The following is a 13722-nucleotide window of genomic DNA, read 5'->3' as shown; positions in this document are numbered from 1 at the left end:
ACACACACACACACACACACACACACACACACACACACACACACACACACACACACACACACACACACTTGTGTGTCCAAGCTACAGCTGCCTTCTGATTCATGTTTTGCCAAAGTCATTGACTTCATTATTCTTGCTTCATATCTGTGATGACTAGGGATAAGAAGTTATGCATTTTTGTCAGTACAAAGGAGTCAAAGGTTGGATTGTGGACAGTTTGGCTGCAGTTGTTTAAAACTTAGGCCAATGTTAATGCGGAAGTCAGCAACACAAGCACATATGTAAAAGCCATTGTGGAGTAAGGCGTCATTAGAAACCAAAAGGGCAACCCTTGATTTTAGTGACACCTTTTTTAAGAGGGCTGTTGCATTAACTTTTATTACAACCCTGTGAGTGATTGGTCACGTTCAGCTTCCCAAATTCAATAACCAGCTTTAATCTGGTTTTTGCCATCAGGCATCCTGCTCTAACTTGTATTTTGTTGGATTCTGCAAGCATGGAAAGATCAAACATGTCAGCACCCTACCTAAATTAAACATAACCCCACCCATTTTAAATACAGGTGCTACCTTTTTATAAGATCAAATATTTTGTCCCTGCTGCTTTTCTACTTCACATCCTGGCTCAAGCTTTTGTCCCAGCCTACGTTTCCCTGGTTCCATGCATCCCATCCAGCCGGCTGCAGATCAGGCTTTTAAGCATTGGCCTGACAACCTCAGCAGTGGACCGCCACAATAACTGTTGATGTTAATCCTATTAGGCTTGATTTAACACTTTACACGCCCATGATTTATATGAATGTTTATTGGTTTTCTATAATATAATCAGCTCAGGGAAACTTAATGCATTGTTTGGTAATACATGCGTGACTGGAAGCAGGGTCCAACAAACTGTGCCCGCTGTTATTTGAAATCATACACCCGCATCCAACACCAACACTTGAACTAATTCAATCTTCAAAGTCAATGGAAAAAAAGCACATTATTTATTCGGATTAGGAGGACATTTTGTCTGGCAGCCTCCTCCTAAATGAGAGCTTTGTTTTTTTTTTCTGTGTTGATCGTTTGAGGGTTTAAGATGCATTAGAAGGGAAGTGTCTGGATGGATAATGGAAGGTTAGAGACTGTTATTTGATTTAAGTTCAGACACTAGAGATTAATATCTTCATCCTATGTGCAGGCCCATTTCCACAAGCCACCCCAGTGACTGACCAAATAGCGTCTTGCTATTGCCTGTACAGTAATAGCAATTCTCGGACAGCTTTGATCTGTGACAAAAGTTGAACTTTTTTGGGGTGTAACCTTAAAAATGTCCAATACATTCTTTTGTATGTGCTGTGTCAAATACCTTTTTTTCTTTTCTGTTTTATCAGTTGGACAACTACAGCAAACCATGACTTCGCTCCAAGAGCTCCTGGTCCAACAGCAGCAGAAAATCCAGGAGCTCTGCCAGGAGCTGACTGCAACAGAGGTAGTTGTCGCCTCGTCATCGTCATCCCAACATTTTTCACAATTGCCAGCAATAAACAATGAATCATGCTAGTATGACTTTATACACGGTATTATTAAAATAATCCCCAAACTGGATTTTGGCCCTTAATCTTACTGTAATGTATTCCAGGTCCTGCACGTGGTAGACCTTGCTTTATAACCTGCGATTAGGAGTTTTATGCTGGGGTTTTAAACCCATATTTGTCTAATAGCGAAGGCCACTCTCTTCACAACTACTTAATCGTTCCTGCGATCATAATCCCACAATTTACAGTATTTTTTTGTTCTATAAAGGAAAATCCTAGCAAGTATGAGACAACATAACAACGTGGACAATTCTATAAAGGTTTTCCTGTAATCTCGTAATGACTCACTGTGATGATGGTTGGACAAGCAATAACTTTGAAATTGCAAAGGAGCCTAGTAAAGGTGCTCATCTGAACTCTCCAGATTGATTAGGAGAGGCGCGAAGAGGTTTCTATGCACTAAAACTTCCCATGCTGCCCTTGCTCATAACTGCCATAGATATAGACAGCCTTATTATCATCAGAACTAAAGATGCTCAACACACAAGTACGGTTCATCTCATTATGGGGCCATAATGTTAAGCTATACTGTCGTTTGTCTTTGCCTTGATTTTTATAGACAGTGTTGGTAATCTTTTCGGAATTTTAAGTGTTTAGATGAAGTGGCTGTGTTCTAAAAAGTGATGTGCTGGCATGAAATGTTGCTCGCTGTTTTTATAACACGGCTCGTAATTTACTTTATGATCTCTGGGCTCTAAAAAGTGTCTTGGAAGTAGACAATCCTAGACAATGTTTTATGTCCACAGCTTGTTAAGCACATGGCTAGCATCTGGATATTGCGGGGAAACATATGTGGACACATCTGCTTCAGCTCAAAAGAGGGGAAAAAGTATAAGTGCTTCCCCAGGACAAGATTGATTTAAAGATTCGGAGCTCATTTTGTGGCATTTCAAGTTTTCAACTGCTTATTCTGTCATTCGCAATAGCAAAAATATGTTTTTGAAATGGAAAAAAATGCATTGATATTACCAGTATAATAAATGATACGTTTTGTTTACTTGATTACTAACGTGACTGTGCTTTTCTGCCTGTGCCACTTTTTTTTAATAATGACAATTGTCCCTGAAGTGGAATCCTACTGATAAAATAGTAGAGATAATAAGCTCCAGCCACATCACAGGTGGATGGAGGAATGCTTTTTTTCCATTTTCATTTGTCATTTACAAATCACACATTGCATTAAAATGTGTCTACTTCATTTGCTGTGAGTACCTTGCTGGAGCGCACTAGTGTATAAAAAGTATATTTCACATCAAAATACCCATTAAACAAATCGTAAACTCAGCTTTACAGTTACAGCGTAGATCTTAAATTTTCCCCCGCAGGAAGACTCGTTGACCGTGGAGGAAATTGGTAAATTGTTTTCAGGTCTAGGACTTGAGATTACAAACACATGTTCGTGTTGGTGAGCTACTTCTTATTCACCGTTTGCGGCTTTTAGGGTTTGCCTCACTGCCACGCTGCTCAAAGTGTGCCACGCTGAGCAATTATACCTCTCAACACGGAAATGGGACTTTAAGCCAAAACACATGGAGCTTTCGGTTTCCTCGGCTGCTGAGTAAACATCTCTTGTAGTTTGGAAACCACTCATTTGTAGAGGGCATGTAGTGACCCCAAACTGGAAGCTAAAGAAAACCATAACAGAAACGTTTGTGTTTAAAAAAAAATCTGTTGAGCTTGTTGCTAGCAAAAGTTGAAATTTGTGTATTTGTGTAAACAGGGACACGTGCACTCATTCCAAATCGGGCCCTTCGACCTGCAGTTGAAATGCAGCCTTTGATGCACATTTTTTTACCTCATGGCATGAGATCATTTCGACCTTTTTTCCACTATTCTGTCTTGGTTCATTTGCTGTATTCCAGCAGCTTTACTGTAGTATAGATTTGCCCCTTGATGATTCATCCCTGATGTTAAACAGACTGTTATATTTCTGGCCCATTATCGTTACAAATCTGCCTGTTAACCATGTTTGCCCTGCTGTCTCACCTCACTGATCGTTCTCTTTATTAGTGGGTACAGCATTGAAGATTAGACAAACCGCCTCCTAGCTTGTGCGAGACTAACTGCCAGTGGGAAATAGCATAAATAGAGTGAAATCAATTGCACTCTACCAATGTTTCCACTCAAAACCTCTCCTCTGGGGACTTCCTTTTGAAACTAATTTCATCTTAAATATACATGCGTTACTTGAAAATGTAGTGTCTGCCGGCAGTGCAACTCTGAATTAATTTGCCTTCAGACACTCTTAAACAAGGCTTGTTAAAGATCTTTTTGCTAATGGGCCAGAGGCGTTTATCTTCATTTAGCCAGATGAGCTGTTAGTTGTCCTTGAGTGCTGCTACAGTTGATATGTCTTATTTTCCAGCCAGCAAATACATTGTGTTTAATCTGTTTTCTTACAAATTATAGGGAATATCTCTATTTATAGTATTTATACAATGAAGACACAGTGTGCAAAGTGTTGGTTAATGAAATACGCATATCATTTTTGGGATATATTTGGTATAATTAGTATTGTTTGCAGGGCTGTACATTTGCATGTGCAGCTTTTTGCAATATGCTGAGAGAGATGAGTGCACAATTAAATTCTACATTACAGATTACTAGACTTGTGACAAGTATGTAGGTTGCAAAGAATGCTTTGATACTGTTGTTTTAACAAATGTTTTTCATGGAGTTAGTAAAGTTTGTAAGTATTCTTAAACAAGTAGGGTGCTGTACAAATAAATCTAGTATATAAGAGAAAATATGGTTTTTGTACTTCTGTGTATATTCCACCTTGATAAATAAGTTTATCCATTAAACCATCGCTATTCAAGTAGCGGTCCATGGCCCACATGCATGCCAGAACTAGTGTCTCAGTCTGCGGTCCAGCCTGCCTGAATTGAATTGTATTCAAGATATGCAAAGATTTCAAAAATTCCTACAGTGTTTGATGTCGTTGTTTGATATCGTGAATGCATCACTCGCGTAGCCTCCCCATATTGACCCCAACAAGACACAGTCTTGTTTTGCTAAAGACAGCAGTAGTGGCAAGATACTGGGGAAAACATGTCTATTTACTGTGCGCCTAATGTGTATGGCCCGGCTACATTTCTTGATATGAAAATTTGGCCCAACTGATGTTGTAATTGAAGAGCCCTCCATCAAACTCTCTTTAAGTGGTGCAGCTTCAATGCTGACTCGTATCCTGTACACGTGTTGTAAATATGAAACAACTTTGCATCAGAAATTCCAAGATTATGTGTAGGTCTCAGCAATTAAGGCCGACAAATAATTTCATTAATAATTAAAAATCCAGGTCACCATGCATTTCAAAGTAAACTTTCAGATCTAGGGGGATTTTAGTGCCGATGCCATAAAATGGATTGCTGATAATTATCTTGATCAGCAGTTTGTGCAAACATCAGATCTTACAAGCTTTTGCGGTGTGTGAGATATGTCAGCACTTGAGGTTGAGCGCACTTTCGGTCTCAACGGACATTGATACGCCAACACTTACCCTGCATCCAAGCACTTAACACTGAAGTTCCACACAATGTGTGTGTATACACGCAAACATAATGTATCTCAAGGCTGAAATTCAGCACGGGCTCAACGTTTGATTAGGTTTCTTTGAATTTAATAAGACATGTATGAGATAGTGTTGCTCGACAGCATCAATGTAAGATAATACACGTTATGTATGTAGCCAGAAGTTAACGGTTTCATTGTTAAGCCTTCTTTTTTCATATGAAGTGATAGAATCCAGTTCTTCTCAAATGGTCTCACCCTGGGACCCGTAATTTCCCTTAGCCAGTCAAGTAGCAACCCAACTAAGGTACAGTACGTATCTTTGTTTTCATCTTCCCAATCTACTATCGAGAGTTGAGTAAAGTCTTTTCACTCATAGATTCGTTTTCTTAGCGTTTGTCTTCATCAGTGTCGTGGGTGGGTTGGAGCCTATTCCAGCTGACTTTGGGCAAGAGGCTTAGTGTAATGCAGTGCTTCTCAAATAGTGGGGCGCGCCCCCCTTGGGGGGCGCAGTGCTATACCTGGGGGGGCGCGTGTGACCCTGGGGAACAGGCTTTTTTTTTGGCAGTACTAGAATAAGGTGTAATTGCGCCTTTACTACAGCAGGGGGCAGTGGCGCTCTCATTGTTACTTCTGTCACGTTTGCGACAGTGCAACATTTTACGACTTACAAGACAAGTTAGGATAGTCACGGTGGGGAGGGGGGGCGCGAATAGTTTTCTTCTTGCTAGGGGGGGGGGGGCGTAACAGAAAATAATTGAGAAGCACTGGTGTAATGGGAGAAAAAAGCATGTGGACATTGGGAATTTCTAAAAATTGCTCCTGAAAAGTCATCTGAGAAGAAAACCACTGATTCACATACTGTTTCCTCCCGTTGCATATCCTGGCCATAAAATTTGATTCAGTTTATCTCTCTGCTTTCAGTGCATCAATTGGTGAAGAAATGACAACAGCACGTGTCAAACTCAGTACAATTTGATTAAATGTCAACACTGAACAAAATAGGAAAATGTTTTCACTCATGATTTGTCTCTCTTAATAAAATGTCGCCGGAAGGGTCTTAAAAGTTGCTACTTGATCAAATGTCGTTGGAAGGGTCTTAAAATGTGCTACATATGGAGACCTAGGGCCCTCTTTGTGTACACAGGTGTCCGTACATTTAGTGTAAAAAGGGGCGCATCCTCATTTTCAGGCCGGGGCAAGTCCAGCGAATGGAGTTGCATCTGGCCATTTGGTGACAAAAAGTAGACTAGATTTTAGACTTGCTAAAAGCAGGTTTAAGTGGCAGTTTAGGTGGTGTAATGCGATTTTAGTGGATTTGATAGAGTTGCAGGCAGACAGATTCAGTGTTCTGCGGACGTCTGTAGTGAATGTCATTGTATTTCATTCATAAATATGAGAACTTAGTTGGCCAATCTCTCTGAATTACTGTAGGAATCAATTCATTGAAGTAATTCTTATCATCATCATCTCAAAAATATTTGTAATAACACCCCCGACCATGTGGCACAACTACAGGTGGGTGTGGGTGAAATCACACACAAAGTAACGATCGGCAGTGCAAGGCAGTCTCCAATTTGCACGTCACATGCACGGCAGATTGTATCATTCCAAAGAGGAGATCTTTACATTTACGTTTATAAACGCAGTTTGCGCGCACCAATCTCACGCATGGACAAGTCAATATCTGCTTCTGCAACGTCAAGCACTGTGTGTGCTTCGACCACCCTGATTTTAAATGAAGGGCGCTGCTTCAGTTAGCTGGGAGTTAATTTCCAGCCCATAACAATGACACAAACAGCCTCTTCTATCTGCTCTAGTCAAGAAAAATAAAAGAAAGAAAGAAAGAAAGAAAGAAAGAAAGAAAGAAAGAAAGAAAGAAAGAAAGAAAGAAAGAAAGAAAGAAAGAAAGAAAGAAAGAAAGAAAGAAAGAAAGAAAGAAAGAAAGAAAGAAAGAAAGAAAGAAAGAAAGAAAGAAAGAAAGAAAGAAAGAAAGAAAGAAAGAAAGAAAGAAAGAAAGAAAGAAAGAAAGAAAGAAAGAAAACTCCAATCACGCTGTCCACAAAAATTGGTCGCCAAATTTCCTACTACAGTATACCTTTGTGAACTTGTTATTAAGCAAGCAATGCAAATTAGCTGTAAGTGCGTACCTCTTAAAAACAATGAAAATAAAAAAATTATTGATTAAAATCGATTAGTCTCACAGCTTAATTTGGAAGTCTAACTCAAGTCCATAAGTCAAAAAGAGTCATGCTTTCCTATATTGAATCCTCAGGGAGGGAAGGGCTTAAGTTACTTCTAATTAGGTGACGACTGTTTTCAGTTAGCTCCAAAACATGGCTTCTTATCATCAGGTTTTAGAGCTGATAACCGCTACCACTGAGAAAATACATCTCATCTCCTCCTTTTCTTTAGCCCTTCACTTTTCCTCCTCGGCCTCCTCCTGGCTCAGTAAATGAGTATGATCCCTTTCAGATGTGATTCAATTAATTTCTCTTAGATTTAATTACAAGCGATAGAGTCCAAATTATCACTCTTTCTCTGATAGGGGGTCCACAATTCCTAACAAGCATCCTCTGGTGGGTTAGGAGAGATTTAATTACAATTTTAGTCCGGTTTCTCCGTGACTTTGCTCCTTCTCAATTGAGTAGCCTAAATAATCTCTTCTCTCCATGGAGGTCTCGCTAAAATTCAAGTCTCTAATTGTAAGACCAGGCACCATCTATCCATCCATCGATTTACAGTTGAACTTAAAATTGTTTAACCTCCAACCCAAAGTATTTGGAGATTTAGAACAAACTAACTAAACAGGACTAATGGGATTTCCCCCACATTTGGAGGTGATCCACCGCGTCTATTGAGATTTCTAACTCGACTTTTAACGTTAATGCCTGTAGTCCAAAGCAGTAGCCTTACTGATTTTATGATTATGTAACAAGATCCCTGAGGTAACTGAGGTTAAAGATCAAGTCATTGCATGTTCTTTTTCATGCTCCACTACACACTATTTGGTCTCCTATAACCCTTCAAGGATTGCTTGTGTGTTTCAAAGCAAGATATGTCGTAATAATTTGGAATCTGCTCCTCGAATCTGATCAAATCTAATTTTAAGATGCATTTTCAGATGTCAATACAAACAAAGCTGAGCTCATGAGTTCAAGTTGGCTTTAGTCAAGCCTTTTGAATGACTTTTTGTAAACTCGTTCACTTTCAATATCCCATAGTGAAGATGATTGTGTGTGGCCCTTTTAAGAAATGAGAGTGGCAAAAAAAGGAATGAGCATTAGGTACTATATGAGACAGGTTGAGCTGGGTTCACATTGCATGAAATCCCAACCAAATATACTTTAATCCCTTTTATTTTTCCTGTAGCACAAACCTGTGTATTTTCTATGCATTATTGTGTTTAATTAAGTTTCTAGTTTTATTGTGTGCCACATGAACTTGGCCACTATCTAAAACACTGAACACTGCCTTAACCTTTTCAGAATAGTCAGGAAATTTGTGTTAAAACAGCATGATTCCCTCTGTTAGAGGCCATGAATATAAATAACTGTCATGGGACTGTTTGTCCCAAGTCACAAGCTATGGAGAGGTTGCCGAGGTGACAGATGATTGTCATGACAACCTACACGAGTAGTGAGGCTTTTTGTGTTTGCCATGTTTGTTTACTCAATAGCTGATGTGTCTTTTTTGAACAAAGCTGTTTTTGAAATGATTTCCTATTGTATTAAGTGACAATGGAGGGGTTGATGAAAAAGGCATGTTGACTTTGGCTGTATGCATTGTGTGTCATATTTTCCTATAGGCGGCATCTGCAACCAGTCGCATCCTGGACAACCAAACAGTTGGAGAGCTGAAAGCTGAGATAGTCTCTTTGAAGGGTTTACTGCTCAGCAGGTAACAAAGTTTTTCAGTTCCTACACACATGCGCGCACACACACACATATACATATAACCCATGACTGTATTGAACAGGAGCATCCCTTTTGAATCGCTTGTACACACATCTGAATACATTTTAATCACAATAATATTTGTACTTAATCATCTATCTTCACCAAGTATGTGTTAATATATTTTTAAGCCATTCACTGCCATTGACGGCTATACGTAGATGTCAGAGATCCTTTTTAACTGGGCTGGCAGTGGATTAGTTCAGTGCTTCTCAAATAGTGGGGCGCGCCCCCCTTGGGGGGCGCGGTGCTATTCCTGGGGGGGCGCGTGTGACCCTGGGGAACAGGCTTTTTTTTTGGCAGTACTAGAATAAAGTGTAATTGCGGGTTTACTACAGCAGGGGGCAGTGGCGCTCTCATTGTTACTTCTGTCACGTTTGCGACAGTGCAACATTTTACGACTTACAAGACAAGTTAGGATAGTCACGGTGGGGAGGGGGGGGCGCGAATAGATTTCTTCTTGCTAGGGGGGGGGGGCGTAACAGAAAATAATTGAGAAGCACTGGATTAGTTAATGTGCAGTTCATAATTGCAAATGTGAAACACGTCACAATCATCATGTTCAAATTTAGTAATTGTGATAGATCACAACATGGCCCACAATGGTATCTTATTTTTCAATAGGTTCAATAGTTAACTGTTTTTTAACAATTTGTATGGCACATACATTTTATAACTTTTGGAGGATCTCTAGTGAGGTGCAGTGTGGTTATTTCCATCATGCATTATTAGTTTTATAATTTTCTAGTCGGATGGTAGCTCTCAAATGTTACTTTAAAAATGGAAGCATGCAAAATGTTCATGTTGACATCACTGGTCGCACAGATGGTCATCTTGTGAACAATTATCATGCAGCAGTCTTAAGCCTGTTTTTAACTTGTTGTACTGCTCCAGGAATCACACAAACATTTGCGTTTAGGTATGAATTAATAAAAGATTATATGGTCTTCCAAATTACTTGCACACTTAGACAACCATAAATGTCAAAAGTGGTTTTGGGGTATCGTCTCACTGTGGCATTAGAGGTTACAGATTGCACCATTGCTTTTATTTCACAACTAGCCGTCCTCCATTAGCATACTGCAGTCATCAGCATTTCAGCACCGGCTTCTTTATTTTCATACTTTTATGGGTAAACAAGACACCTATTACTCCTATGATCTTACTTTCACTCATTTGTTAGAGTAAAGGATAAGTGAAGGGAAACACTAGCTGGAAAACAAAGGCTGATCAAAAGTGTTTTCTCTTGTACTGTAACTGCAACACAGAATCCTTCCAATAATCATAATACAGCCAAGATCAATTTGTCCATTTAAGAGGATTACATATCCATAGATGCCCCTTGTGAACTAATTGCATTGTTTTTCATCATAGACTGAAAACATTTGAGTATGATGAATGTGGGCCAACGTTTCAGCTTTCATTCCCAGATATTTACATCTGGATCTGATAGACTACTTACAAGACGGTACTTTTTTTGTTTGAATCATCCCATTTTTCATCGAGGTGAACAATTGTGAAGATATGATGAAAAATTCAAAAAACCTTATTGTACAAACATTGGCTATAGCCTCTCCAACCATTTTGAAGAAACCACTTGTGTTCTTACAAACGTTGAATGGAGCGAGTAAAGAAAAAAACAGTAATTGATGAAAGAAACAGTTTTGATTGTATTAAAAGCCTGAAAAGAATTGTGACATCAGCAGCAACTACCACAGGTGAGTGAATGTCACAAACAAAAGTACAGCTTCTGCACAAGAAGAATAGAGGGCCTGGCTGGAATGTGCAATGAAGAGATGTGAGATCATCATGCAGCAAAATAATTTGCCAAAACAACAAAGGAGTTCATCACAGGCAAGCTGCAGAAAGTTGTAGCGCATGAATTTTACCTGGTAAAAAAAGAGACTGTTGGTCGAAACACCACGTCCAAAATAAACAAAGGCCTGATCAAAATTCCAGTAAACGCATAGAACAACATTACAAAAAGAAAACAAAAGGTTGTCAATGCCAATGGGTTACAGGATTAATGCAGTTTTTAAAAATCAAATGATGATGAAGTGAATCCAAAGTCTTCTTCACTTCTGTTGCAATACTTCTGCTCACCTATAAATGTTATGTTATTACAAATCTTACATCACCAGCCAATCACAGGACTGTGTGCAGAACAGTGGTATCTCGTAATTTGATTACAATCTGTTGCATGACGCTTGAAAGTTGCTGCAGACTTTTCTTTGGATATGAATGTGATCACTAGAGAGAGTTTTAAGTCTTGCATGCTTTTGCGGAAGTTTCGCATGATATGATGCCAAATGCTAAGTCTTGGCCCAACGATCGGGATTAAACAATCATACTTCCTTTTAATATGAATCAAGTGTATAAGTGATATTTTTTTCAATTCTCTGTCACAGGAGGCAATTTCCTTCCACCCCTTCCGTTTCTAAGATCCCCTCATGGCAGATTCCCTTGAAAGACCCCTCAGTATCCAGCTCCCAGTCAGGCAACCACAGCAGCAGCGACATATCTCCCGTCAGTAATGAGTCAGCCGACTTGTCCCCTGTGAAAGATGGACTCCTCAGCCCGCGGGATGTGCTGAATGGGTCAGTCGGTGTCAACGGTGATGTCGCAGGCCTCGACGCGGCAGCGCCCTTGGCCTTGAAACACCAGGTTCGCATAGAGGTGCAGAGAGAGGAAGAAGAGAATGACCATGTTAGAAAGGAAAAGGAAGAAGTGGAGGGTCGAAGCATGCAGACTGAGGATCATCAAGGTGGAGATGGACAGATCCACAAACAAGATGACAAATTGAAGCAGCCAGTGGGTGCTGGCAATGAAAGTGAGGTGGATTAGACACCTGTTAAATTATCTTCTTCACCCACCTGTTTGTGACACTCCTAATGCTTCTGTCATATTTCCTGTGGGCTTCTACTTTATTCAGTCACACTTCAAATTCAGTGGTACCTCGACACTGCAGTATAAATGCTTTCAGATGAAACAATTCCATCATCTCATTCACAGTTTAGTGTGTGGTGCAGCTGTGGGTTAGGAATCATGTTCATTTCTTCACTTCAAAAGTTACTGTCCTGCTTGCAGAGAAGCATTAGCTGGGTTTCTTTTGATGGCAATTTGAAAGGACAATCCCGACCAGGAACGTAGCTTTTAGCCTCTTTTATTTGTGCTTCCGCATTGTTGTCAGTCTGTCAATAATTCACAAGGCCAACGCGGTTCCATTTGGGTGAAATAAAAGCCTTGAAATTCAAGATTACAATGTGATGAGTGGCTTTGTTCTATGCAAGTGTCAGGGTGCTCAGAGGAGAATAGTAGATAAATGGTTTTTTTCCGTTGCTTTTCTTTCACTGAGGACGGAATTACGAATCATGGAAGGTGCTTGTTTGTGCGTGGCAGGTGAGGGGGAAGTGTGTGTGTGTGTGTGTGGGGGGGGGGGGGGGGCTGTCTCATGTGCTGTACTCGATCTGCATCTCCAGCAGAGCATCTGATTTGGTTTGTGAAGTATGTTAATAATCAAATGATCAACAAATAACAGATGTATTAGTTCATGCTGCTTGAAATGTCAAGCAGGCTAAAAACGCAAATCTAATACAGAAAGCCCGGTTGCATTGTGTTATTTTCCGTAACAAGCCCCCCGGTCCAAATTAAGCAGGCCCTCCTACGGTGACTAATCTTGACTGAAAACTGTGCCTGTATTTTGTTATTATAATGCAGTAAGACACCAAAGGCTGCCACAGATGGAAGTTGCAGAATTTGTGTCACTTGTTTTCTCAGCATATGTGTGTGTGTGTGGAGGTGGATGCCGGAAGCTTATAAAAATGTCCCATGATTGAAAAGGAAAGTAATAAATGAATACTCGACTTATTGAATTAGTTACTGTCTGCAACTCAAGACGGGTCTGTGAGTGAGAAGACAGGATAAATCTCGGCTCTTGTACCGCATTCGTCTCCCATCACATATCCTTCGTAGCAACGCACAGCACATGTGTGATAGCTCTTCTGACCAACCACTGTTATGTTTGAATGTCTGGCTCTATCTAAAGCTTATAAGAAATCTCATGCTGCAATGTAAATTAACATTCATGGTAATTTCTTTAAAAGGATGTGTAATAATACAAATGGTTTCCAATGATTAAAAAAAGTATGTGTTCATTCCCCTGCTGTTTTGCTAATCTGTACTTTTTGGGCGATTATACACTCTGGACCGAATTGACTGTAGGATTGCATTGCCTTTGCTTGCCGCTAACCGGTAAAAATGGAAACAGATAGCATGTAATTCACAAAGTACGCGCAGATGTTGAAATGCGACATGAACTGCGATGCAAAGTAGAATGCGTCTCGCGGTATTTGGGTCTATCTAAATGAGGTAATCGGGGGAGAACTTGCCCACCTCTATGCAAACGAGCCTCACGGATAAAGAAAATTCATCAAATCTATTTCGCTGAACACTATTTAGTTTCAACTTCTGTCATTTGTCATTTCACTCTGCCAGGTAGGATGACCCTCTGACTGCGAGGCTCACTTTTTTTGCCTAATGGTTGCATTCTCAACATTACTACGCATGCTCAAGAGTATGAATTTAATTTATCGGAGTCTCAATGATCAATAGTGTTTCATGTATCAATGAGTTATGTAAACTTCTCTGTGGTTCGATACTGCATCCTTTTGTAATCCA

The 13722-nt window shown here is 39.9% G+C and overlaps 1 protein-coding gene across 1 annotated transcript in view; it reads left to right on the top strand.

Annotated features, from left to right (window-relative positions):
* The window catches only part of pex14 (peroxisomal biogenesis factor 14), a 45576-nt gene extending 33277 nt beyond the window's left edge, over positions 1-12299 (top strand). Inside the window, exons 7-9 of the mRNA XM_061265477.1 lie at positions 1373-1470; positions 8898-8989; positions 11454-12299. Coding sequence (XP_061121461.1) covers positions 1373-1470; positions 8898-8989; positions 11454-11889 — 626 coding nt within the window. The 3' untranslated portion in view covers positions 11890-12299. The remainder of the gene's footprint in view (positions 1-1372; positions 1471-8897; positions 8990-11453) is intronic.
* Positions 12300-13722: the final 1423 nt, after the last annotated feature.

This window comes from Syngnathus typhle, linkage group LG2, assembly GCF_033458585.1.
Source record: "Syngnathus typhle isolate RoL2023-S1 ecotype Sweden linkage group LG2, RoL_Styp_1.0, whole genome shotgun sequence".
NCBI lineage: Eukaryota > Metazoa > Chordata > Actinopteri > Syngnathiformes > Syngnathidae > Syngnathus > Syngnathus typhle.
Note: the sequence above shows the minus strand (reverse complement) of the source record. Positions and strands in the feature narration are given on the sequence as shown.